Consider the following 26,970-nt stretch of genomic DNA (forward strand, 5'->3'; position numbering starts at 1 on the left):
TGATTGAAGTAAAATTTACTATGGGGCATCTATTTGCCATTTCAGGCTGCACCCACAAAGATCTGAGTGAAACAAAGGTGAGATTTAAGCTTCGATGGAAATGTCCTCAAACTGGTACTGGACAAAAAGCTACAAGGATGAGAAGTAAGATGGACTTCAGACCAAAACCAGGCCTGCATGGAAACAGTGCAGAGGGCTTTGTTGAACGGGCGTATTGTAAATGTTCTGTTGAGACACTAAATATGTTTCAGGAAGTCCAGTCTGAAAAATAAATGAAGAGGTTTAAAGGCTTCTCAGTCAACAACAGTTTTTAATACACACGGACAGGATTTCACAACTCTGCAGAGTTCACAGTGGCAACTATTTTACACTTTGCCACAACAGTTCAAAGGTCAACAATAGAAATACTAAGTAATTTATTCAATTAGCTAAGGCAGCACATTGCCAGCTGATGTGTTGTATTGGAACAAAAACTCTGGTTTGAGAGGTATATGATGGGTTAACTGCCTCAACTTTATAATACAGAGCAGCACACAAGCACTTCAATAAACCTTTCAATGGCAAGAATCCGGGACTCTCTACCACAGTGGATCTGTGAGGAAACATAAAAACAACTGCGCTCTACAATATAACAGAATGACACTGCTCTACTTGGCAACAGATAAAGAAAACAGCTCCAAGAAATGTACCCAACACATTTTACATAGAGCTAATGATGATCTTCCCAAAGGCATTATTAACATACTGTAGGTTTGTTAAGTCATATCTTCACTAAAATTAAAAAATTTGATGTCTCAAGTAGAATATTGTGAGAGTATTTTTTATGTGCAGTTATTATACAATATTAAGGATTCAGTTTGATATTTTGAGCAATACTGTGCGTTTACCTGAGTGGCAGTGAGAACTAGAAATACAGCACTACGGTTGTATACCTCCGCCAACCAGTGCAAATTTCGTCTACATATGTTTTGTTTCCAGATTCATATAAGATCACTGTGTCTTTTGACAACCAAATTCTAATCAGTTCATCTGTGAGTCCAAGTGAACATGTGTGCCAAATTTGAAAGAATTCCCTTGAAGATATTACATTCAAAAGGCAAAACATGTGTTTTGAAAAGGTCACAGTGACCTTGACCTTTGACCACCAAATTCTAATCAGGTCATCCATGAGTACAAGTGAATCTTTGTACCAAATTTGAAGAATTGTTCATAAAGGTGTTCTTGAGATATCGCGTTCACAAGAATGGGAAGGATGGACAGACAACCAGAAAACAAAATGCCTCCGAGCCGGTGACAGCCAGGGGCCGGAGGCAAATTAACACAAATACCAAAGTTGTACAAATATTGAAAACACAGTGACCATCCTTATCTCCTCCTAAGTCACAATGAATTGTCTATTGCTGTTGTTCTGGAGCAGACCATGACTTAAGTGCCTTACTACGGCACAGAGGCAGTATCATGCTGGAGTCCACAGACAGGCACGTCATAGCTGGTATTTTTTAGTCATCTCAAGTAAACAACAACAGCTTTCCATTGATATGTGTGAAACTCTGAAAAACCAACGACAGTAAAAACACACAGGTTCCATTTCAAACATTTGGTCACAAACATGGAAATATATCTTAGCAGAGGTTAAGGGTGCTATATTATAAAAATAAGCACACATAAACAAACATATGATTATAGAGTGCAGCAGCAAAAACAACCACAATGTGAATTTGAATAGAGGAATCTCTTGCTGTCTGTCCTCTGGTTTTTGACAAGTGTACATCCAATCAAATCCAGAGACAATGGAGTACTTCTGAAGAGGTGCAGTGTTTGGATGTGTGGTTCAAGAAAACAGTGATTCCTCCATTCATGTTAAACTGTAAACTGCGCTTGCTGTTGGCCACACTATCTAACAGTAGAGGATCTTCCCAAAACATCACATCATGATCTTTTTTAACACACAAAAGGTCTGAACTGAATCTTTCTTTCCATTTTTGAAATGTACTGCACCAAAACATGTGGTCCCCTCAATTAGCTATACTTTAATACACCAAAAAATGTCCTAAAATGTATGGATCTCTGCAATTGGGTAGAAAAGGAGATCATGGACCTGCTAAAGATTAATCGTGATATAAATTTGTTAGATCGCCCACAAAATCTATAAAACCAGAATAGTGCATTTTAGGACATCAATTATATATTTCCCCTCGAAAGAGAGAAGAGAAGAAATGTCATCAATATCATCAGATAAGCTGCTTTCAGAACTAACACGCGACAGATGAAAAGTGGTGCCGATGAATACGTCAAGAGAGCTTTTGGTGATAAGAGCTGACTCCGGTGTCGATGTGATGTGATCTCCGCAGCAGAATTTAGACGTTACACCCTGCCTGCTGCAACACCCCTCACCCGAGCACTCTAGAGATTTCTGTGTTGTTGTGAACACGTCTGAGCTGAGAATCTCCTGCTTTGTTGTTCATGTGTGACAGGTAAACTCAGGATCCAATTCTGCCGACATCCTCCGGAGGTCATGTCTGAAGACGGCTACACTGACCAGTTCATGTGACAATTGAAGGATGGTTCCTGTTTATTAATGTATTGGACTAAATCACTTGTGATAATATTGGTCTCACCATGTTAATAGTTGGAACATCAATAGAATGAAGCACGACCCGTCAAGAAACACGAGCAGACAATCAGTCTAGCTGAAGACAAACCAGAACACACAGAAAGTGAGTTTATATAAATGTTGCTCACCATTCCTTGCTGCTGAAGAGAACTGGTTTATTAGAGTAACTTGATTTATATCCAGACTATCTGACTACAGACTGTGAGATCATCGGATGTTCATGTTTCTTGGCATGGTTGACCTCTTTTCAGTGACCTAGCTGCAGTCACTCATCCGCAAAGGCAAAAACTATGGATCTACTAACTCGGATCTGAAACAGACCTGAGGAAAACTACAGAAACCTAATGTGGTATGTTATTAATTACCTCAGCCACCGTTGCCCTTTGCCTGTTTGACTTCAGGCTTACAAAAAAACTACAAAACCAATTTCATTGAAACTTGGTGGAAGGTTGGGGGATGTGCCAAGGAAGAAAACATTAATTTTCCAATAGTACCTGGATCTTGATAAGTAAAATCATCAGGCTCACAAACAGCTGCTGTGGCACAGGATTCAACCTGCTCATCCATCAATTAGAGGGTTGGTAGTTTGATTCCTAGCTCCTTCACCTGAATGCCTGAATTGTCCTTGGGCAAGACACTGACGTCTGAACTGGCCCTTGTTGTAGAAATGTATTTGTAAATGGGTGAATATGACCTGTTGTGTATTGAGAGGTCGTTTAGACTAGAAAAACTCTGTATAAAAAGGTAGTCCATTTACAAACAAACTTTTAAAACAATTTAGGTCATATTTGTTCTCTTCAGGAAACTATGCTATGGTCACAATTATAAGAACTAAAAGGCACCCACACACCTCCACCAAGGCTAACTGCTAATCTCAGCCTGTGAGAAAGTCTTCTTAGTTTGATGGCTTCTTTCTTTGGTCATGCCCCACTCCTCCACTAAATTTAATGGAAATCAGTTTCGTACTTTTAAAATAATCCGGCAAAAGAACAGACGGACCAACAAATAGACGGCAATTTAAATCACAAGAAGGACATTCAGAGATCGCAAGCTTCCGCCGAGGCTAACATCCTATCTCACAATGTTAAAGGTCAAAAATGGCCTCTGCCAAAAGTTAATGTGTTCTTCCTTGGACCATACCCCAACCTTCCATCAAGTTTCAATAAAATCTGTCCAGTATTTTCTGCCAAAAGAAATGAAGACAAACAGCAATGAACATAACGTCCTTGGTAGAGGTAATGAGTCCTGAATCAAAACACCAGAATCTTCCTTTAACATGGCGAGTACTCTACTTTCATATTACTAATCTCGAGACGAGGAAAGTGTTGTAATAAACCTTTAAATGGATTTGTCAATGGCTTAATGATGTGTGCTATTTCACTACAAAATGCTGCTGGTTGGTTCAAATGTGTAAGAGGACGGTCAAAACATCTTGTGTGATATGAATGATATGTAATGTAATGAATGTAACATTGTGTGTTTAGTGTCTAAGGAGCACCGTGCCAGGACTATGGTGGCTATGTGATAACACCAGCCAGAAAAAGGCAGAGGCAGGTGTATAGTGATTCTACAGCACATCAGATAACACAGAACAATACACAGCTGATCCCAGGAATGTCTTTAAAAAAGCCCTGTTCAAAACTCTAATTGATATAGACACTTCATCAGTTTAACTGGCTTGAGTGCTAATGGGAATCAGTTGTAAATCATTGTAACTATCTGTTTGCGTTGTTTGTGTAAGGAGTATGCTTTGCTTTTTAATTTGTCCTCATTTCTGTGTAAACTAGGAGGAGGTCGTGTCTAGCAGACCTGTTTCCCTGCATTTTGAGACTGAGTTAAAATACTGTTGGGAATCTGGCAACTCTGTTTTTTGGTTTCTTTTGGTCTATATTAGTTTTACTTGAATTGATAATGGACTTTATCTTTCACATGCTGAGACACTAAATGTGAACTGATCTCGGTGCAAACACGTTGAATGGATCTGTTCGACAGCCCCTTGTGAAACCCACCCGGTGGTCACATGTGCTCTGGGTGGCTCTGCAGGCAGGAGATCATCTCTAGGACCGGCCTCCCCTCAAAACAGATCTGATAGACTGCTGTGAAGAGAGGGAACCTGCAGAGAGAGGATGGAGGGAGTCAGACGAGACACAGAAGAGAACAAGAGGAAGCGTGGCAGTCCACAGATGGTTCAAATCTGCAGTGTCAACACCTCAGCTACTTTCAAGGCCCAGTTTTTATGCATCAAAGCATCATTATCAACTAGTTATATTACAATCAAACCCCAACAGAACTGCAACTATAGAGTATTACCAGAAGCGACAGTGGTGTGTGAGTGTCATCAGGTCAATATATACTACTGGGTCAAAACTGTGCAAGACACATTCACTATTCTTACAGGTGTGTAGTTGAGAAGACTAAACTTTTCTACTAAACGTTTCTAACAAGCGACAGATGCAAAAAAAAGCGGAGCCGCACACGTAGAAGACACACTCGAAGATGTCCAGTGAGCTTTTGTTGATAAGGGCCGACACCAGTGTCAATGTGCTGTAAACCAAGACGTGTGATTTCCTCGGCAGAATTAATGCAACATCCTGTCTCTGCCGGCTGCTCCATCCCTCGCCTGAACGCTCCGGAGATTTGTGTTGTTGCGGACGCATCCAAGCGGAGAATCTCCTGGTGCATTGTTCATGTGTGAAAAGCAACATTCGGAGAAAGTCCGTTCCCAATTCTGCAGACATCCACCGGAGGTCTGAAAATGGCTTGTGTGTATTTTCATCTCTTAGGGCCGATATCAATCTGTCAAACTCCTTCTCTTTCCACAAACCAACAGAGGATACACACAACACCTTTCATTACTAAAAAGAAGACAGAGACTGGTGTTTACATACTTGTCCACCAGGTTCTTCTGTTTGAGGATGTGATAAACCTCAGCTGAGGTGGCAGGACCCTGGAGCTTCTGACCATTCAACATCTCCTGCTCCAGCTCCTCAATGCTCTGACAGCAGGTGAGACAAGAAGATACAAATTCATCATAATGGAAGCAGCTTTACAATATAAATGTGTTAATATCATTTAAAATTTACAGAATTACACTTTTAACAGTGTCTTTGTCTTTGCCAGAGAGCGTAGAAGTCCATAACATCCACTGGTTTGTGTTACACAGTCCCTGTTGACGATGCACCTACCTTTCCTGTTTTAGCAAAGGCCTCTGCCACTCGCCGGTTGCGGCCGCCATAGCACGTAGTGATGAGGTCGGCCACGCCGCAGCTCTCTAGGAAAGTTGCCGTAGAAACAGAGCCGTTCTTGGAGAAGAGTTTAGCGAAGGCGATCATCTCCATCAGCCCCAGACGAATCACAGCGGCCTTGGTGTTGTCACCGCACCGCAACCCATCGCAGAAGCCTGCACCCACTGCGACGATGTTCTGTTCCCAACATTAAGACAAAGAACACATATATTCACAATCACTACATCACAACAGTACCTTAACAATGACTTACCATGGCAACAAGGCTTCAGGCCAGCACTCATGAGTTTGATACTGAACTGAAATGTATTAGTAGTTTTTTAGTTTGGTCCAGGTCCTATATCAGCTGACATGGAGGAGGTATAGAGTATATGGGTACACAGAGTGTGCGTACCTTCAGTGCTCCACACAGCTCCACTGTATCAGCATCATCCACCACCGTGATCCTGAAGTTTGGAGTCTGCAGCAACTCTTTGAACAGCAGGCCGTTCTCCAGGATCTTACTGCCTGCACACACACACACACACACAACGGAACATTAAATGAGACCAACATTTTCACCTATATGTGCAGTGCTCTTTGATTAGCTCATTCTGATTCAGTACATCTCACCGTCCTCTTTTCCAGAGTCTTAACATGTAACTATACCGACAAAGCAATAGTTGAAAACTTTGCTTCAGAAAAATGAGACTGCTTCTTTAAAAATAGACAACAAAGACAAAAGATTACACAACCTACTTTTTATTTTTAATCCCTCCTCCTCAAATAGAAACTCCTTCAATTGAAGCTATTTGCAGCCCACATCAAAAACCTTGAAAACTAAAATGCAGGCACACAGTCAACTTCAATAGATAGTGAAATATTTACTTGCAAAGAAACTACCAACTAAAAAATCAATGTAGTGTTGTACAAAAAAGCAAAGTAGTCTACAACGCAATAAAAAGTCATGAATCTATTTAGGATCAAACTTACATTATAGGCTATTTCATCATTCAAACACATGATTCTGTCATTTCCTTTTAACTGGAGACACACATATGTTCTTCTTACCGATTGTGGTTTCACAGAATTTCTCAGCTGCTACTTCGTTGGCGATGTTTGCTCCCATGAGGACACTGACATCAATCTCCATCTTCTCTCGAATGATGTCGGAGATCAGCTTCAGACCCTCAGGGCCTTCATCTATGCCCTGACAGACAGACAGACAGACAGAGAGGGATGTGAGGAACGTGTGACAGCAGGAAGCAGGTGAGAGACGTGGAGGGAAACAGCAGATTAGTGACAAACTGATTCAGCATGCAGACGTTTAGTTTATACTTGAATGCTGTGATCATGTCATGCAGATGCTAGAAAACACAATGATAAAGAAAACAAAAAAAGAAAATGTCTCATTTTCCACATTTCCATTGGCCCCCTCCTGTGACACGCGCGCGCACACACACGCACACACACACACACACACACACACACACACACACACACACACACACACACACACACACACACACACACACACACACACACACACACACACACACACACACACACACACACACACACACACACACACACACACACACACACACACACACACACACACAATAAGACCTCTTTGAAGGAGTGAAAGGCCCTTGTACCTTTGAGCACGTCGGGGAGCAGTGCAGATGATCAGAACCTTGAACCATTAAAATTCAGAACCTTTATGATCTTTGGATTCTGTACAAAGGATCAGACCGTTGTGAATTGATTGTTCAAATGAAGGTTCTGGATATGGAGAGCAAGATGTAGCGTAACATTTTAACCAGTGACCACTGAAAGGGCAGAACGATACAAAGATACTCCTGAGCAACAGTCAAGTAACAATATATTAAATCACAAGTCACTTTAAGTGCTGACTGATAAATTGTCTTTAAATGGTAAATGGTCAGTACCTATATAGCACACTTCTAGTCTTGATGACCACTCAAAGTGTTTCAAAGTAAAGTTTTGCCATTCACACTGCTTGTACAGCTGTCAGAGGGAATTTGGTGTTCAGAATCTTGCCTAAAGACACTTTGGCACATAGAATTATTCTAAAGGATTCGTTTCTTTCAACAAGATGAACTTTGCAACAGCTGGGGCATAGTTAGCTGCTCACTTTCTATTCTGAGGGAAAGTGAGTGTAAGTGCAGCTTTGGTCTATTTCAATCCCAGGCCTAACAGCACCCAAAGCCCCCTCTCTCCCTAATGTCCCCTTCCACAGTTTTTAATCTGCTTTTTTACCTGGATAGAAGTGAGGATTTATTTTCTACAACATGTGCACGCAGGCACGCACGCGCACACATACACACACACACACAGTGTGTTGTCAAGGCTTTCATGGTGGAAATGTAGATCCAAACAAGTCCCAAAGTAAAGAAGACTCCGACTGGTCCATTACAGAGTAAATGTTCTGTCAAAGGCAAAGGCCAAGATTTACAGCAACTTTAGCTCCTGACTCATCAAGAAGACTCAATCTGATGAAAACCTGTGTTAAACAGACATTATAAGACAATGTCAAGTCTGCAGAGTTAATACCTCCACCAATGAGGTTATATTTTCATAAGCGTTTGTTTGTCTGTTTGCCTGTTAGCAGCATTACACAAAAACCACTGGACAGGTTACCAAGAAACTTGGTGGAAGTATTAAATATAGGTTAAAGAAGAGCGCATTCAATTTTGTTATGGATCCGGATCAGGGGGCAGATCCAGGAATGTTCTCTTTCTGTAACATTTCGAGATGGGGTGTTTTTCAACCTTTTTTCTGTTTAGGGAACTGATATTTATGAGTAACACTGAAAATTAAAAAACTTTCTAACAGCTCAGGTTCACGAGATGATTTAAAAGCCCACTTTAGCAGTGAATGTGACTTTGAGATGCATGAACATAAATTCAAGGCCATCGATAAAAGATAAAAGCTGCTGGGGCCAGCTCCAGATGATGAGCCAAGACTCATGAGAAGTTTTAATTAACTCATTCTACCACACAGGGACTCACACTGAGCTGGAATCTGTCTTCAAAGAACAGCACAGGCTGCACGACTAAAGTGACCTGTCACACACACATTCAGAAACTGTGAGGCAGTGTGGCGCTGTTGGTGATCAATGCAGAATAATATGTCATCTATCAATGCAAGATAATATGCTCACACACTTCAGTTCCCTGAATGAGTGTTACCTTGATGAGTGTGATTCCTCGAGCTCTGGTGGAGACGCAGCCAACCATCTCGTCACAGAGCTTCCTGATGAACTGGTGAGGGACCACAAACACCAGCAGGTCAGCTCCCTCCGCAGCATCACAGAGCTTCGGGACGGCCACCTGTGGAGAAAACAAAACGTTACATAAAATTCTACACTATGCACAACGTGGGCTTGGAAAAGTCTTGTGAGGTTTCACTAAGCTCCGATTAAGTGATTTGGAAGTTAAAGTTCTAAACATCAAGGTTAAAAGTATACGTCTGAAATACTGTGTGATGGAAATTTGACCTGGTGAGACTTCTGAAATAAAGAGATTTGAGAATAATAGTCTTTTAAGTTTAACTATGTGTGGGTCTGTTACAGCAACATTTCATTGACCACATCTCAGTTACTACTGTATGTTAACTGCAGTTACGACCCCCAACATATAACATACAATGTTAGCTTGCACAGCATCAAAGTGCCGCAGATTCCAGCGGACTGGAGGTTCATAAACGCTGAAAGAGGAGGTCTGTAATCCTGCGGTCTCTTACCACATTCTCTGGCAGTTTATATCCAGGAAGGTACTTGGTGTTTTCATGCTCCGTGTTGATGATGTCAGTGAGCTTCCTGCCATCAATGTTTTCTTCAAACACCCACATCTTCACTGTGGTGGCAAAACGCTGCAGTGACTTGGCATTATCTCCAATGATCCTGGCGATGGCAGAGCCCCTGCAATCAGAGCACAGGCCAAGAGGTCAGTTTACCTTCAACAGACACATATGTAGACAACCACCTTCACTGTTTGCTCAGTGTGAACCAATGTGACTCGGAATAGTTTTGTCTGTTATTGTTTATCTGTGGCCCAGGAGGTCACCACTCCATCGTCTATGCGGGAGACACTAACCCCTAACTTTCCCCGACGACTGTTCCGTCAGCATGTGAGTGGTGAGAAAGGTGCAGCATATAAAAGCACTAAATTAATGTATGTGTGAATGTTACTTGTTGCGTAAAGCACTACTTGTAAAGCTGTACATCTACCATGTTACCCAAGATTCAGTGCATGTTGGATTTACTTGAAGAAAAAAAAATCATGTGAAAACTTATAAAAGTAATCTTATCGTCTTAACACTTGGTATGAGTACTGTGATTATGACACGTGATACGCTCAATATAAATAGATATACATTCAATCATTACCTACCATCACTGTCGGTCAGGAAGAATGAATGGTGTTCAATAAAGCCATTAAAAAGATAAATACTTGTGTTTGTCATTGCATGACTTAGATGGAGATGATGATATTTTATGACCAAGTGGTTCACACACTTTTTTACAAAGTTATACGCCATAAAACTTTTGAACTGTTTACAGTTTGTTTTAGTATCGAGAGAGAGACAATATGAACTGAGGGGAACAGGTAAGTTCAATAAAATAAGAGCAAGGACAAACATAAAGAAGAGATGCTTTTCTGTAAAAATGTGTTTCTCACTTTCCAAGTTTAAATTTTTTTTGAAAACAAAATGTTTAACAATTAAACAACAGAGATCTAATCATATTTATGTTTAAATAAATGGAAATGTCTGTTTGATGGACTTAATTTCAGAACATAATAGGGTTGCCAGTTGAATTCTTCTAAGTATGAAGTGTAAGCGTAATGAGCTTCAGCCGACACCTTTCTAGATTTTTGTTTTTCAGATCATTGTTGTTTTTGTAACAAATCCTTTGTGGAAAATGTTTTGTGGATCGACTAAAGTGAACTGAAGCAGGATTTACTGCAGAGCTGTCGGAGCAGACTTGTTTTTACTCACTGGACCAAATGACATGACAACTGAGGGAGTCTTAAAAATGCTGAACAGTTATTTTTCAATAGGTGCTGCAATGCATGCTCCACCTTTTGTCTAGAGGTAATGTTAAGAGGGTGAGGTGAAGCTCCTGAAGTTCAATCCAGGACCACTGTTCAATGGAGTGCCACTGAGCAAGGCACTAGATGAAGTGACCTCCATCTCCTGCAGCAGAACCTCTCACCTCCACCCAGATCCTCACCACCACACCAGCCCTGCTCACACACATGCACTACACCAGGCCGAGTGGAGGGGATGCAACATCCCAACAGGTTGAAGCAGCGGATCATGTCCTGTACCATCATCCTCCTCATCCTCCTCCTCATCCTCATCATCCTCCTCCTCCCCTTCCTCACCCATCCTGTGGCAGCTTACCAGTTTCCGGAGCCGACTATACACACTTTGAGCGGAGACGCCATGGATGATGATCAGCTGTCCTCTCCGGCTCTTCTCCTCACAAACACAGCCGCCGAGTCCGAGTCTGCTGCTGATGACGTCACATAACTCGTCGCACACTAGCCTGTCGGGAGTTGTAGTTTATTTTCATTCGTCCTCGTTGACGTAGTCCTGGAGATTACATAACAAGATGACTATAGAATGACTGCCTTGTACTAGACACCTGTAATAATATATAATGCTGGCATTAAAGTCTTAAAATAAACTGGTATTATTGTTTTACTATTGAATATTAAATGACAATTATAGTATATAATAAAAAATAACAATATATATAATATGTTATATAATATACAGTAAAATAATAAATAAGTTATATTGGATAATAGAGAGTATATATAATTTATAATGATGAATATTCCAATGAGTTAGGATGAGAGTATGATGTGTGTGCAGACACCACACAGGACCATGTCTCTGTGGAGGACAGTTATCTGTCCAGGTCCTGCTGTTCAAGTCATTATCCACAGTGCATAAACGCTACACATGTTGATATGAGCATTATCCATCACTGCTGCATACATGGACTATACAGGTTTATCATAAGCCTATAGCCGAATGAAAGAAAAAAATATCACTGCAACGCTGCACTTGTTAGATTCCCAGCTGTTCACTGGTAAAATGATACAAAAAAATATACTTTAGTTGCGTATTCCTACTGAAATGAAACTGAATTATTACATTCAAAACTGTGTTTAAGAAAGAAAAAGAAAACTGAATAGATACTTCAGTCGACTTGATTGATCAACTACATCCAGGGGTTAGGGTTAGGCCCAAATAGCACAAAACTAATTTAGGCCACCTTTGGCTCCTTTACACATGCAGTATTGCCATGGCTTACTTGTGACCCAGATATGGCCAACAGGAGCAGCCCCGTATGTGGGCCGGATGACAGTGTGGCACCGAGACAGTGTGGCCCAAATCTTGACCAAAACAATTTTGCTATGTGGGGACTTCATTTAGTCAATCCCTCCTACTTCCTGTGAAGGCTTCGTTATGCAACTCTTCCCATCAAAAGGTGCCCAAGGAAACATGTCTTTCACCTGCTGATAATATCAACTGTAAGTCACAGTTCTATCCTCCAAACCTGTGTGTTTAAGAATTGAGAGAAAAACACGATATATAAGTAGTCCAAAAAAAATAAAAAATAGGTCAGGCCATGAATAACTGTGACGTTTCTATAATAATTGTGTCTGTAGCATCACTGAGGGGCAACCATGCTGCCAGCCTGTGATGTTGTGTGAGCTTTTACTGCATTATTGATTCCCAGTGGCTGGAAGAAGGGGGAGTATCCCCTGCTGGGGGGGGGGTTGTGACCAACCCGGGATTTCCAAAATAAATACGCAATAACGTCAGAGAGAGAGCGAGAGAGAGAGCGAGAGAGAGCGAGAGAGAGAGCGAGAGAGAGAGCGAGAGAGCGCACCGCAGTAAATTGGTCGGAATATCCCTCCGTGTAAACAGTGGGATGGAGTAAAGCACCACCCACTCTATCACTGCTGCATCACTTTGTCCAAACCCGCGATATCAACCTTCACACCCCGCTCCTCTGGCTCCGCTTTGCCTCCGGTTCATCGCACTTCTCAGACTGGCGACGAGTCCCGAGCAGCAGCATGAACCGCTCGGCGCGTCACGACAGCCCCGCTCGCAGCCCCTGCAGGAGGCAGGAGCAGCCGCACAGCCCGGACGCCGCTCCGCTCCGAGCGGGCTCCAGGACCGGGGACAGCGGCGCAGGGTCGGGCCCCTCGCACCACAGGACAACCCGCAGCAAGCGGCACCTGGAGGGCGTCCTGAGGAAGTACACCAACCTGCTCCACGGCTGGCAGAGCAGGTAAGTGTGTGACATAGTTTTTTGATGATGTTCTCATCCTGTTTGTATGATGTTCCCGTTGGGTCTGGGTGCATGGCATCCTCTTCTATCTAGTTTATAACCATGGCACTACAAGTATCTGGACTCCAACCTGACTTGATTATGTCTTTCTGGTTACTATCGACTGCTTTAAGGACCCCTTTCAGGATTATGTGTCCATTCCCCTTAAAAGTCTGTAGGGGATAGGAAATCTATATTTATATATATGTCTAACCCTGATCGTCCAGCTATAGCTCAGTAAACATGTTACTGAGAGAGTGGAGCAGTCTAAGACTAAACCTTTTTTTTTTTAGGTAAAGGTTGAGAGTTACCCCCAGAACTTTATCAGTTTATTTGGTGTCCATCATTTGACTTAGGGTCGCATCACAACCATCTCGGGCCATTGGGTCTATTAAATCTGTGGAGCGGGTCCACAACATCTGCACTCATTTATCTGTATGTGCACCTTTCCATTCATTCAGCTTCAATCTGTGGTGATGTCACAGTGAGAGGAGATGTGGGGGTGGAAGTCCCAGAAATGCTGTATGAGTCATCCAGGCTCAGGAAAGCCCTGCGCCCCTCTCCTGCATCCCAACACTCTCTCCTCCTCCTCCCTCTTTAACCGCTGACCCTCTTACTCTCCGTCCCAGTGCGTTGACAGGAAGAGCATCTCATCGTGTAATGAGCTCCATGATCAGTGTGTGTGGTGTGTTAACCTTTGCACACCCTGTCTTTTACACACACGTATACACACACACTTGACTAATTTTATTCAGAAACAACAAAAATAATGTATTGTGTGTATGTGTGTGTGTGTGTGTGTGTGTGTGTGTGTGTGTGTGTGTGTGTGCGTGCATGTGTGCACATGTCTATCTATAGTTATGAGGGACAATTTTGGCTGGTTCTCACAAATTCAAGATTTAAGACTTGGTTTTAGGGTTAGGGTTAGAATAAGGGTTAGGGTTAGGGTTAGGGTTAGGGCTAGGCATTTAGTTGTGATGGTTAAGGTTAGGATAAGGGGCTAGGGAATGCATTATGTCAATGAGTGTCCTCACAACTATAGAGAGACGTGCATGCGTGTGTGTGTGTGTGTGTGTGTGTGTGTGTGTGTGTGTGTGTGTGTGTGTGTGTGTGTGTGTGTGTGTGTGTGTGTGTGTGTGTGTGTGTGTGTGTCAGCAAGTTGTGCTTTGTGTTTTAATATGGTATGAAATGCTTCATTCTTCACAAAGTCCTGATGTGAGCTTTCATCTTGCATTCTGACTGAGATGATCCAGGAGACAGACGACGCACTGAAGCAACCGTATCATGTTTGTATCATCACACTGATTTTTACTTTATTGTTATTCTCAGACTGTCAGAGGGATTTAGTTGTTGTTGTCTGATCTGACAAGAATATACACCAGAGAATTATAGCGGCATTCAGTCCGGCTGCCAAAGACACCTTCTTGATTAATATTATAGCCTATTATTATATATTTGATAGTTTTTTTTATATACATAAATAAACATGATCTCTGTGAGGACATTTAATAACATATACATACATGACAACATAATCAGAAAAGTATCACACACACTATTATAAACATATTAGCCTATATCTGCAGATTGAAATGTGTGCCTCCAGCATTTCACTTCCTGTCCTACTGTCTCACAGGGTGAAATGGATGTGGAGTGAAGCCTGTGTTCTCTCTGTCCTGTCCCTCCATGTTCTTCTCCTCCATGTTCTTCTCCTCCATGTTCTTCTCCTCTCCTCTCTGTCTTCCAACTCTGTCAATCTCTGCTCTCTTTCCTCCTCTGTTCTTTCCTACTTGTTCTCTTTCTCTTTATCCAACTCTTTCCTACTGCACTGGTGTAAAAATGGCTTCTAATCAAGTCACAATGACAGTGGCCGAGAGAACTCAACGCACTGCAAATAGAAAGAAAGCACAAAGCATAGAACTACAGCCAGCTTCATCACTTTTTTTAACCCATTTCCGTTTTTCCCAATTTGCGGCAGGTTTATTTATTAACTGGGATGATGAGAACTGCTATGGAAGAAATAGAAAAATGATGTCGTCCTGTTGGCTAGGATAAGTCACATCTTATTTTTCCGCCATGTTCCCTGCTGCATGTAGCAATAAGAAAGGAGGTGTGAGTTGGACTTGATGTTCCACTGCAAACTACACAGCCACATGACACATGACAGCAGCGGAGGGGAAGAAACAGATTGCAGTGTGAAAACAGGCTTAAATTATTCATAGTGATCTCTTTCTTCTTATTGCTGGATTTCCTTGTCTTCCATTAACACTTGGTGGTTTTTTCCCTCTATCCTCGCAGCACCCTCTCCTTCCTCTCTCTCTCTCTCTCTCTCCCTGATCCCCGCTTCTGTCCCTCCCTCCATCAGTGGTTCTCATCTGTGCTTAGAGATACCGCTCCCATACTAAAGACTCCAGGGTAAAATCATTCAAGCCTCAGTAGCTTGCATATGAGCTCCAGTGTGACACGGAGTAACATTTGTGCTTTTTTTCTAATCACGAGTGAAGAATGCTGACTTGTTTTGAGACACCCCCCCCCCCCATTGCACAGGATTGTTACAATAATGAGCTTTAATGTCCCACTCCTTCATGGTGCTTCTGAAGTTAAAGATAAATATGAATAACTGATTGTTAAGTTTTGTTCAATGTGCTTTGCCTCATCATGGAAAAAGTAATCAAACAACTGAACAGGTAACAATGCAAACACAAATCCAGCTTCAGCACAAAAACACACAGTCATTTCAAAATGTCCGTGAGCCAGTTGTCTGAGAACTGTTGGGTTTCTCTATGATACTGTAAGGTCTCCACCATACTATGTGCCTTGAGATAATGTATGAATGTTTGCAAATAGAATTGAATTGAACTTGCCTTCACCCTGCTATTAATCTGTCTGTCAAACTTTTTTTAATTATTTATTGATTAATTATTAGATGTCTTCTTATTTTCCTTTTCCCAAGAGCATTTCTTAAGCTTATTGATGTAAAAATGCAGGCTACAGTTTGTATATAATATTCTGTGGGTAATACTAATATGAATAACGAGAAATAGTGATGTTTTCCATTTCATTCCAACCAGAGTTGAGAAGTAAATGACAAATTTACAACTACAGTAAATTATTTTTGGGTCGAGATGATTACGTTGTCATTTTGTTTCCTAGTTTTGGGATCTCATTAAAATCCCACTGCTAAACTCTGAGGTCTCTTTTAACATCGTCTCCCGGGGAGTTTTAAGTGCGGTTCAGATGCATAATGAGTCTCTGTCGTAGTAAAGCAGGAACTGCACAAGCAAACTCAATGAAAGTCTTTTTAATGTTCTTAGTAAATCCGGCCCCTAGAGTCTCCAGCCATGTTAGCCCTTCTGTGCAACTGTGTGGAGGCACAGCTGTGCTTCGAGCTAAACGCTAACATCAGCATTCTAACATGCTCATGGTGACAATGTTAATGTGCAGATGTTAACCACTATGTTAGTACACTAACATATGCTATTTAGAGCCATCAGGAATGTCATTAACTTTGCAGTTGTTTGGTCATAAAACAAGGTGAATTTTCACACTTGATGAAATAACCAATGTTATTAAAAATCCTTCTGTGAAGAACATAAATGTCTGAACTAAATGTCATTCAATCCATCTATTAGTGTCATTTGGCTCATGGTACCACTAGTGTAAAGTAAGTGAGGACTCAGATGTGGAGAATACACAGAAAAGGTGTAACTAAACAAGGATCCCACAGGGAAAAATTGTATTGGGCCAGATTTGGCCCACACACTGCTGTCACCTGGCCCACGTAGGGCATGGAATGAGGGAACTTGGGAAGTCCGCTCCTGTTTGCTATCTGGGCCACAAATAATACCTCATGCCAACTGAAGATGCCAAAGGTGCCACATGGGCCACTTTATGCTCACATCCAGATCACACCTTGCCTATGAGCACTGCATGTTTGCCAAAAAAAAGGCCCACATTTGTTTTCAGATATTTAGGCCACATTTGCCATTTTACAAGTGGGCAACTTTCGGCTCACATCCATTTTGTCCTGGCCACAAGAAGACGAGAAGTGCTGCATCAGTGCCTGAAGACGCCCACATCCATATGCTATCCGGGAAGCATCTTTACTGGAGAACTAATAATTCATGCTGCAGGTGATTAGTCTGATGCAGCCCCAAAAAAACTGGTTATCAGGCAACAGTCCAGCCACAACATAGCAACGCTAGGAAAAACCATAGACTGTATATAAAGAGTGAAAAACACATGAAATTATGTGACCATCTGGCAAAAAACACAGGAACTATATATGGCATCCTCTTGCAGGATCAAGGACAGGAAGTGGGCGAAAGGGAATTTCTCCATTTCTCCATTTCTCCTCTCGAAACAATATTTTGTTACATAAAAATTAAAAACAGTATCAAATTCTGTTCTGGATATATTATTTTCCAAATTATATAATCAGTATACATCAATGTTATTTTAACTTTTTTATCAACTGTTTAAAAAGTCTATTAATAGAAGTCAAGTTACATTTGAATGCTTTCCCATCTCTTGTTAATCTGTTAAATGTGTCTTTTATTGTCACTTTCTCCTGAAATGCTCATTTACGATTGAAGATAATTTAGTAATTCTATCAGCGCCTGCATCTGGATAAAAAATCTTAATCCAGTGTATTTGTTTCAGTCCTAATTCAAAACCTTCAAGCTGAATGTGTTTTTGGCATCAAGTGGAGTGTCTACCTCCAAATTGTCAAATACATTAAGGGATTTTTACCTTGTTACGGTAACATCTTAATCTGTTCTGCCCCTCCCCATCCCATGTTCCTTTACTCAGTTGTTCTCCTCATCTCTCTCTCTCTCACTTGTCTCTCCTGCAGATATTTTGTACTGGACCCAGATGTTGGTCAGCTCCAATATTATTTAAATGAACTTAGTAAGAGCCAGCGGCCTCCCCGTGGTTGTCTGCCTCTCCTCGGGGCAATGGTGGTCTCTAGCAACGAGTTTCCCTACATGTTTACTATTCAGGCCACTACTGGGGATTTCTACAAACTCAGAGGTGAGAGACTTTATGTCTTGTGCAATAGGAAACATAGTGAATACATTTTGTCAAAGTAATTTCATTGTCAAAAGGGCCTTTTTCGGTTTTGAAGAGTTTTAACTGAGCTGGGAGTTCTTGATCATTTTTCATTGTGTAACCAGTATCTGAAGCACCACTGTTTTAATGCAGATTTATTTTCAGTCTGAAAAGCTGCTAATTCTCACAAGATCACAATCACACCTTCAGCTTCACCCTTGCAATTCTCTGAACAGTTAACACTGCGGATTAACACTTTGCAAAAGGAAGTACTGAAATATAAAACTCACACACCCACACGACAAGTAAAAGAGATATTTACGGAGCTCCATATGTCAGGCTTTAGAAACACTCTACCAGTATGATCAATTAATTGCTGAGTATTTTCATGAAATTAGTTATTAGACAATGACAGAAGAATTAAAGAATTCTCCTTCAACCGGCATGAGCAGCTGTCAATGCAGTAACTGACACAACCTTTGATGTGTAGGTTGTTTTCTCACTCAAGTACAGACTGTTTTCTCATTACTGCAGGAAAAACTCCCATTGACTCTGTGTTCTGTAATTGATAGCACCGGACGCCAAGCAACAAGAGTTATGGATGACTCAGCTACAGTTGTGTTCCAGACGGCACTCTGACAGCAGCGCCAAGGTACACACTCACAAACACACACTCACACACACACACACACACTGTAACAAGGCCCACATAGAGAGACTCTATGATGTAATCACCTTATGACTCTTAATGACATTGATCTTGAGACTTGAGACATCTATATCACTCTTCTTCTCTGCCTCCTAATTGGATTACAACCATTTCAAATGTACAGATAAGTGCTTGGCCAGACAGCCAGGTTTGGTTACTGCATATAATGGAGCCAGAATGTTTTTCCATCCACTCAGCGGCTTTACTCTTCTGGACTAAAACAGCTGGACCAGCAGCTGGCGATATTACTCGTGGTTTGTGTTCTGCATTTTGCATAGCGAGGTACATTAAAGGTAAAGCTGGCCGTGAGGAATGACTGGACTAATCACAGTTTCCTGTCTTTAACATCCTGTGTGATGTCATCAATCAGTAGGTGTCAGGAACTGACTTCAGGAAACAACAGTACAATGGCGTCCAAAGTGGTGTGATACTGTCTTTGGTAAAGCCTCGAAACAAAAAACACTTTTAATACTGCAGTATCTCTTTAATAAGGAGTTATGAAACAATGCATCTAATCTTTCCTGAACCAGATTTTTACTTTATGCTGAATGCAAGAATCCATTCTTGTAGCCTTTTGGTAGCCTCCTCCAAACCATTTAAAACCACTCAATTTAAACAATAAAAACAAAAACTTGGTTGGCACCAGAAACTGACAATGCTGCTGTTAGAGCAACATCAGTAGTTTGGCTAAAAACGTGAAGATTGTTATAACTGTAGACCCTTGAGAAAACACTTTTGAGTGCACACATTTGAGTGCATGAAAAAACATAATGAGAATTGCAAAAATGTTCATAGTAGTTGAAAAAATGAAGATGGCCCCCAAATTAAGAAGATCAACCTTCAACAGAACATTAATTTGCAACTTAATTCATTTTAAGTTTGCATTACCTGCTTACACCAGAACAAGTCATTTGAGTGGGATAGGGTATAGCTTGGTTATGAAATCTACAATGGATGTGTTTGTACAGTTATTACATTTATTTACAGTACTTTGTAGAATTTGTCTGACTGGGGATCAGAGGTGTTGGTGTGTACAGTTTAAAGTTAGTGGGAGCAGTTGTGTAGTCACAGTTACAACTTCATCACAGCTCACCACACACACACACACACACACACACACACACACACACACACACACACACACACACACACACACACACACACACACACACACACACACACACACACAAGCTGAGATGTCCCATGAGTCTGCTCTGCAGTAGCAGTGTCAGTAGTAATTACGTCCTGCGGTCAGAGAAAAATACCCTCATCATCTTTCTTTCACAGACTCGTCTCTTTCTGTCTCTTTTCCCTTGTTCCCCCTTTCTTCACCGTTCAGGAGAAGGCAAACATTATCTTTCCTGCTTGTTGGTGACAAAATGTGTCCTAGCTGGTAGTCGACCTACACGTGTCCAACCTACGTAGTTTTCCAATAATCCACTCGACATCAGTTGCAAAATTGAAATTACTCAAAAAAACGTCTATTTACAAGTATTAATCCACTGAATCATCTTTGCTGTATAAAACAGAATAACAATGAGAGGACACAGTATGAAAACCATGTGATACCACAGCCAGTCTAGTTTCTACTGATTCCCCGGCTCAGCCCAACATGCAGCTGGCTTTGCTCCATTAAAGCAACACTCAAGGACAATTTCAAGGACTAAAGGAACATTACACCATTTTTAAGACCTAAATGTAATAGCTGTAACGTTTAATCACTATTATGATCAGTCCACTGTAAATATTTCAAATATCCAGAAGATGCAACTTAAAGTGCACATCTCCTGAGAATAATATAAGAACAGATGAGAAAATATAACACGTTTATTCTTGCCTCACACACTCCTTTTCACAACCTCTCTCTCACATTCCTCTTTTCACACTCACATCACCCTTCAGCTTCCTTTTCACTCCTTTTCAAATTCCAGCTCCCACTGCTAATCATCTCTGTCTCTCAAGTGAAAAGCAACAGCTACAGAGGGTGTCGCTGATTCTGCATGCTAGAGGTCTCACCAGCATCAAGCCGTGTCAATCATAGCATCCAGTCTGCGTCTTGTGCCGAGTCAAACTTCAGCAGGAGAGAAAATGAGAAAATCGGCGTTTGTTCTAAGTGCATCCTCCTGTCAGTCACTGGCAGTGGAGGTGACTTCACTGTCATAAACCTCACGGTCTCAAATGTTCTCAAAGATTAGACAGCTGTGGTTTGGTCATTGTGATGATGTGGTACAGTTTACTACTGTCTGTGTGAAGGTGATGAGCCAGACTGAAGGACAGCAGAAGAACCTGGTCACCTCTATTGAGTCCCTACCCCCCCGAGGTGGACCCCTCTCTTCTCTGGATGAGGTACCACACCATGAATTGTCTTTACAGGATAGAGAGGTGTCATTTTGTTCAACACAATTTGTCCTCTCATGTCTGCTCTTACCAAATACATCTCACCTGTTCGCATCATGGAATCATCACGTCACACATTGATTTTTGCTCATTTTGTCAATGACTGCTTTGACAAACAGTGCCACATTATAATGTTTTTATTTGAATATTCACAACATCGCACACAACATTGAACAGCAGCATTTGTGCAACGACAGGACAGTCAGTAGTCAGAGAGGTTGGAAAAAGCTCACACAAACTGGCACCTTTTAGTAAAACCCAAAAGGAACACACCATTAAGATTCCTTTATTGTCCCGCAATCATGCACACACAAATGGTGATATTGACCTTCTGCTTTTATCCCATCCGTGTGAACACAGCACACACAGTGGAGCAGTGGTTATGGGAGTAAGGTGCCTTGCTCAGGGGCACTTCGACAGTGAAATAGTCCTCTTGGACTCGAACAGAAACAGGTCTGGTCCAGTCCGTGGCCTCGAACTAGCAAACTTCCAGTCGGATGTCCCTTTTTCGAACCACAAGTCCACCCCCCGCTCCAAAACACTCCCCGTCGGGGAATCGAACCCCGGTCTTCCGCGTGACAGGCGGAGATACTGTCCACTATACTAACGAGGATGTGTTACATTGTGCTGCAAATCTCTTCAAACGATCTATTAACTCATTTACTACTTTTATTAAAGTTGCGGTTGAAGATTATTCCAATTTACTCCCACATGTTTGAACATTTATCATGAATGCGGCCATTGTGGCTGATTGGATCTTACTAACTCCACTCCCATTGTGGAGATGTGAGGAAATGACCTGCAGGACGACTTGACAGTTTGTTTACATGTGTGACGCTGTATATCCTTGTCCATTTGGTTGAGTCTGTACGTTTCTTATTTCACAAATAAGATGACAAGGTACACAGTTTGCAGTTTTCATTGAATTCTGCACTACATAAACACGGATACTGCAAATTGACCCAAACACTAGTTTTAAGGCTTCCAACCGGCAGATTATCCTGTGAATATTTCGAAAGTGTTGACTAAAAATTCCTTTTGCTTCCTCAAATGCAGTGAGGGAGCACAGGTGAGGCTTTGTATCTTGTCTACACATCAGCTACTGTATATATTATCATTCACATTTTCTACACGGTGGTTCTTAGCTTTGTGTGGTAGTTTGGTTTGTCTTATCTTGGGAACATATCCACTTTATTTGACTTTATTTGTAGCATTGTTTGGTCATTTCTTCTCATGATCCAGGCTTTACTCCTCAGGTTACCTTGATTCATCACCTATTTGCTTTTTATGAGAATCCACATCACTATTTCCCCCATTGCATCTCCCAAAGTGTGTGGTTTACTTTGAAGAAAAAGGGAGTTTACCAATAAAACAGCAGCTGATGCAATGACAGATTGCTTGGGTGAATAAAATAAGCCGCACTACAGAAATCCAGTAGTTGGCATGTCTATGACTTACTTAACAATTTATCAATACACCTAGAGGAAAGCAATGTATTGATAATCAGATGTTACCATAGATTACATAATGCTGAAGTTAGGCATTTATAAGCACAATTTATAATCATTCTCTTACCAATACATTTAGCACTTAATATTCCTGTTTTTCCCCTTGCAATTTAGGTTGCGCCTCGCCAGCTGCTTCTCCTCATCTTTCTCACGTCATACTTTTCTTCCTTTCCTTTTCCCATTGGTGAAGGATCTCCTGCTTTTAAAGGCCACCTCTGCAGCCACGTTGAGCTGCCTGGGGGAGTGCCTCAGTATGCTGCAGCACAATGTTGTCCAGGCCCTCAACCAGAACCAAAACCAGAACCAGAACCACGTCCCTTGTCTGAGCCTCAACCACAGTTCAGGTGGTTTGAATCAGGCAGTTCCAACAGAAAGAGTTAAGCCATGGAGTCAGCGCTGCGGCTCCGGTGTGAACCAGCTGGAGCCTGGTGGCCTTGGTTTCAGAAGCCAAAGCCCAACCCACAGCTTGAGTGAAAACCGGAGTCCTACTCACAGCAGCTACAGTGGAGGATCAGGAAGTGGCCTCAACCACATCCAGAGTCATGCAGGTGAGTTGAGTGGATGAAAGGATACATCAAAGCAAACAAATGGTCCAGATCACCTCTGGATGAAGTCTGGCTCCGAATGTGTTTAGATCTTGGCTTGGCATCAATGGCATCTGCAGAGTGTGACAACATGAAGCAGAAATAAATTAAAACTCCAAACTGACTCTAGCTGCTTTGGTGCCAATCAAAAAGCCACAGATGAGACGTTCCTCTACAAACAAAATACAAGTTGAAGCCATAAAGCAACATCACTTAAACAGACTCCTGTCATCCCTCATAGTGATCCCTCACTATGATCAAATGTAAGTGACCTTCAAGAATCCTGTGCCATCAGGAGAAGTCCTAACATAGACATCAGATAGAACAATCCTGAAGTGGAAGCAATATTCCATAAAAATGTTTTGTCTACATTGTGTTACAAAAGTATTTTTGCTTCGGAAGGTTCCAGAGTGAAATGAGTGAAAGGGCCTAAAGTATTTCTTTCTTTCTACTTTCTAACTTTTATTCTTCACCCTTTGTTTTGCTCGTCACTCTGGCTTTGTGTTGATGGAACTGCACATTGCACATTGGTCAGTGTGTACACAATGAATGATACTGATAATATGTTTTGGGTCAGTGGGCTAAAGGCAAGATAGATAAGACAGCCGACTGATTCTTAATCATAAGTAGCTAATATATATTATAATATCATAATCTGCTAATCTGAATTTATTATTTTAGCCTCACTGATTTTTGCTTTACTGGTAAATCCAGCCATGTGTCCTGATGATGGAAGCAATAACCAGGGCTATTGTTCCAAAACAAGAAGGGATTTGCTGTTCATGATCCTCAGAGGATGATCCCTAATGGTTTGTGTGATCCTTATCTTTCTTGTAGAACCTCCACCAACTTCAAATGTCTTCTTGTATAATCCATCGGTTCATGAGAAATATTTCTAAAAGTAAAGTAATTTCATCAAATTTGCCACTGTTCTTTATTGATATGCCCTCTCACTCAAGTACGAGAAACAAACATACCATGCACATTAATATCTAAATGCAATCAGACATAGCAAGCTGTGAAATTGACTGTGGGTACTGTTACTCTCCAGAAGATAAATCTATCCACACCTTGGGACAAAATGTCATATTTGCACATTCAATCCACCTGAGGTAACGAAGCCTGTGGCCTTTCCACTAAATTCAAATTCACATTTACGCACTAATTTGAATGCTCCAAAAATAGCATCATCCCCAACAGGTATGACAACAGTTGTGTGAGTGGTGAGGTTTCAAGTGTAATACCTTCTAATGCAGGAATCAAAAAAGTCTTCGCTTTGCTAATTTGCTACTGCTATGTTGCCAGGAGGAGTTGTTTGGAAAAGAGAGACTTTGGGTTGATTGTCGTCCTTCTTATGTTCCCGTCCATCAGACAGTTCCACTGGATGGTCCAGAACATCTTCTGAGAAGCAGGTGAAAAATGGCCTTCAGACACCTCCCTCCTCCTTCTGGCCTTCGACCCAAACCCACACAAAGCCGGTCCTCACTTCAGAGGTAATACAAACCACATTACTGTAGTATACGATGCCTTGTTCACTATACTAATTTTACATCACATAATGGCAACTTACACGTTTTCCTCAATCAGTGCAGTAGTTACATTACTTTTCGTTTGGATCAATGATGCACTGACTTTGCCACACTGACCTTTGGATGGTGTGTATCAACCTGCTCATAGTTTAAAGTCTCATTTATTGCACTCAATAACCAGAACCTCTCAAACAGCACAAATATGTTTGGGTCAGAATTTCAAATCTGAGAACAGATACATTTTTGTGACGTTCTTTCTTTAGTTGATGTTTGATGATTTTGAATCCTTTTACACCGTTCAAGTGTTGGATTGCGTATATTTCAAATATTCAGTCCAATCTCATTCCATTATATGAAATGATATCACTAATGTGATCTCTAAGCTTTCATTAATGTCTTACTACTTCTTTATACGGTATCAAACAGGTAAATTAGGGAGAATTATTCTCATTGACTGCACCTTCACCACTTCCCTGTAAAAAAGCTGCTTATAAAATTAAATAATTATGCTCGATGGATTTAGCATTTCTGTTGTTTGTTTAAACCTTGAAATCAGAGCCAGCTTCTTGTTAGCAGTACTTTCAATTGCAGTTTCTTTCTTTGATTCTGTGTTCCATGAGGACTATACTGTCAGAGAGCTGTAGGGGTATATTGTCACAATCTAAGCACATTTTCTGTGTTCAAATGTACTTTTGCATGGCTCAAAGGGGTTGCACTTAGCAGCTTGATCAATCATTGGTCTGTCTTGGGTGCAACATCATCAGAAATCCCATTCCACGGCATTAATATAGCAATGCAGCATCAATGCTGACCACACCTCAGTTTAAGACCAACACACAGGTGCTAAAAAAAAGTGCATTATGTTGGGGGCTGGACAGAAAAATGGCAACTGTCTCAGTCTGAAACTAGCAAAGACTTGTGTCATGCTTGGTTCTTGGAGTGTAGGATATGATCTGAATACTCAATTATAAAAAACAAATTGTATTTTTCCCCTTAAATTTTTTGAAGTGTGAATTTTTGTGCTTGTGCTTAAAAATATATTTAGATATTCAGATATCAGATATCAATACAATTATAGTACATGCGACCCCTGTAGTGGTTTTGTAATTTGCACATATACACTACCGTTCAAAAGTTTGGGGTCACTTAGAAATTTCCTTATTTTTCAAAGAAAAGCACTGTTTTTTTTCAATGAAGATAACATTAAATTAATCAGAAATACACTCTATACATTGTTAATGTGGTAAATGACTATTCTAGGTGGAAACGTCTGGTTTTTAATGAAATATCTACATAGGTGTATAGAGGCCCATTTCCAGCAACTATCACTCCAGTGGTCTAATGGTACATTGTGTTTGCTAATCGCCTTAGAAGACTAATGGATGATTAGAAAACCCTTGAAAACCCTTGTGCAATTATGTTAGCACAGCTGAAAACTGTTTTGCTGGTGAGAGAAGCTATAAAACTGGCCTTCCTTTGAGCTAGTTGAGTATCTGGAGCATCACATTTGTGGGTTCGATTATACTCTCAAAATGGCCAGAAAAAGAGAACTTTCATGTGAAACTCGCCAGTCTATTCTTGTTCTTAGAAATGAAGGCTATTCCATGCGAGAAATTGCGAAGAAACTGAAAATTTCCTTCAACGGTGTGTACTACTCCCTTCAGAGAACAGCACAAACGGGCTCTACCAGAGTAGAAAGAGAAGTGGGAGGGCCCGGTGCACAACTCAGCAAGAAGACAAGTAAATTAGAGTCTCTAGTTTGAGAAATAGACGCCTCACAGGTCCCCAACTGGCAGCTTCTTTAAATGGTACCCGCAAAACACCAGTGTCAACGTCTACAGTGAAGAGGTGACTCCGGGATGCTGGCCTTCTAGGCAGAGTGGCAAAGAAAAAGCCATATCTGAGACTGGCCAATAAAAAGAAAAGATTGATATGGGCAAAAAGAACACAGACATTAGACAGAGGAAGATTG

The 26,970-nt window shown here is 41.2% G+C and overlaps 2 protein-coding genes, 1 long non-coding RNA gene and 1 other non-coding gene across 5 annotated transcripts in view; 1 reads left to right on the plus strand and 3 right to left on the minus strand.

Annotated features, from left to right (window-relative positions):
* Positions 1-197: 197 nt before the first annotated feature.
* gpd1l (glycerol-3-phosphate dehydrogenase 1 like) lies at positions 198-11,411 on the minus strand. 2 transcript variants are annotated; one of them, XM_034611875.1, is made up of 9 exons: positions 11,272-11,411; positions 9,607-9,784; positions 9,054-9,194; positions 6,910-7,048; positions 6,254-6,366; positions 5,800-6,036; positions 5,503-5,609; positions 4,624-4,727; positions 198-261 (listed from the first exon to the last, which is right to left on the minus strand). In XM_034611875.1, exons 1-8 carry the CDS (start codon positions 11,313-11,315, stop codon positions 4,631-4,633), a joined length of 1,056 nt encoding a protein of 351 aa, XP_034467766.1. In that variant the 5' UTR covers positions 11,316-11,411; the 3' UTR covers positions 198-261; positions 4,624-4,630. The 2 variants fall into 2 exon arrangements, with proteins under 2 accessions (XP_034467766.1, XP_034467765.1); XM_034611874.1 differs by lacking the exon at positions 198-261 and having other exon boundaries at positions 4,514-4,727.
* Positions 1,011-14,597, minus strand: LOC117777239. The gene is made up of 3 exons (XR_004616572.1): positions 14,587-14,597; positions 11,875-11,879; positions 1,011-1,992 (listed from the first exon to the last, which is right to left on the minus strand). It is a non-coding gene; the product is annotated as an uncharacterized LOC117777239 (long non-coding RNA).
* The window catches only part of LOC117777227 (oxysterol-binding protein-related protein 10-like), a 33,850-nt gene continuing 19,586 nt past the window's right edge, over positions 12,707-26,970 (plus strand). Inside the window, exons 1-6 of the mRNA XM_034611859.1 lie at positions 12,707-13,180; positions 18,075-18,253; positions 18,844-18,923; positions 21,234-21,326; positions 23,076-23,433; positions 24,841-24,962. Coding sequence (XP_034467750.1) covers positions 12,963-13,180; positions 18,075-18,253; positions 18,844-18,923; positions 21,234-21,326; positions 23,076-23,433; positions 24,841-24,962 — 1,050 coding nt within the window. The 5' untranslated portion in view covers positions 12,707-12,962. The remainder of the gene's footprint in view (positions 13,181-18,074; positions 18,254-18,843; positions 18,924-21,233; positions 21,327-23,075; positions 23,434-24,840; positions 24,963-26,970) is intronic.
* On the minus strand, positions 21,919-21,990 carry trnad-guc. Its single transcript has one exon. It is a non-coding gene; the product is annotated as a tRNA-Asp (tRNA).

This window comes from Hippoglossus hippoglossus, chromosome 16 (genome assembly GCF_009819705.1).
Source record: "Hippoglossus hippoglossus isolate fHipHip1 chromosome 16, fHipHip1.pri, whole genome shotgun sequence".
In the NCBI taxonomy this organism is placed as follows: Eukaryota; Metazoa; Chordata; class Actinopteri; order Pleuronectiformes; family Pleuronectidae; genus Hippoglossus; species Hippoglossus hippoglossus.

Excerpts from the sequence above, each read along its gene's own strand:
- gpd1l (XM_034611875.1), bottom strand. The coding sequence starts at position 11,315 with ATGGCGTCTCCGCTCAAAGTGTGTATAGTCGGCTCCGGAAACTG. Across the intron at positions 7,049-9,053 it reads GAGGAATCACACTCATCAAG|GGCATAGATGAAGGCCCTGA; the intron begins GTAACACTCATT and ends TCTGTCTGTCAG. Across the intron at positions 5,610-5,799 it reads CCTTTGCTAAAACAGGAAAG|AGCATTGAGGAGCTGGAGCA; the intron begins GTAGGTGCATCG and ends ACCTGCTGTCAG.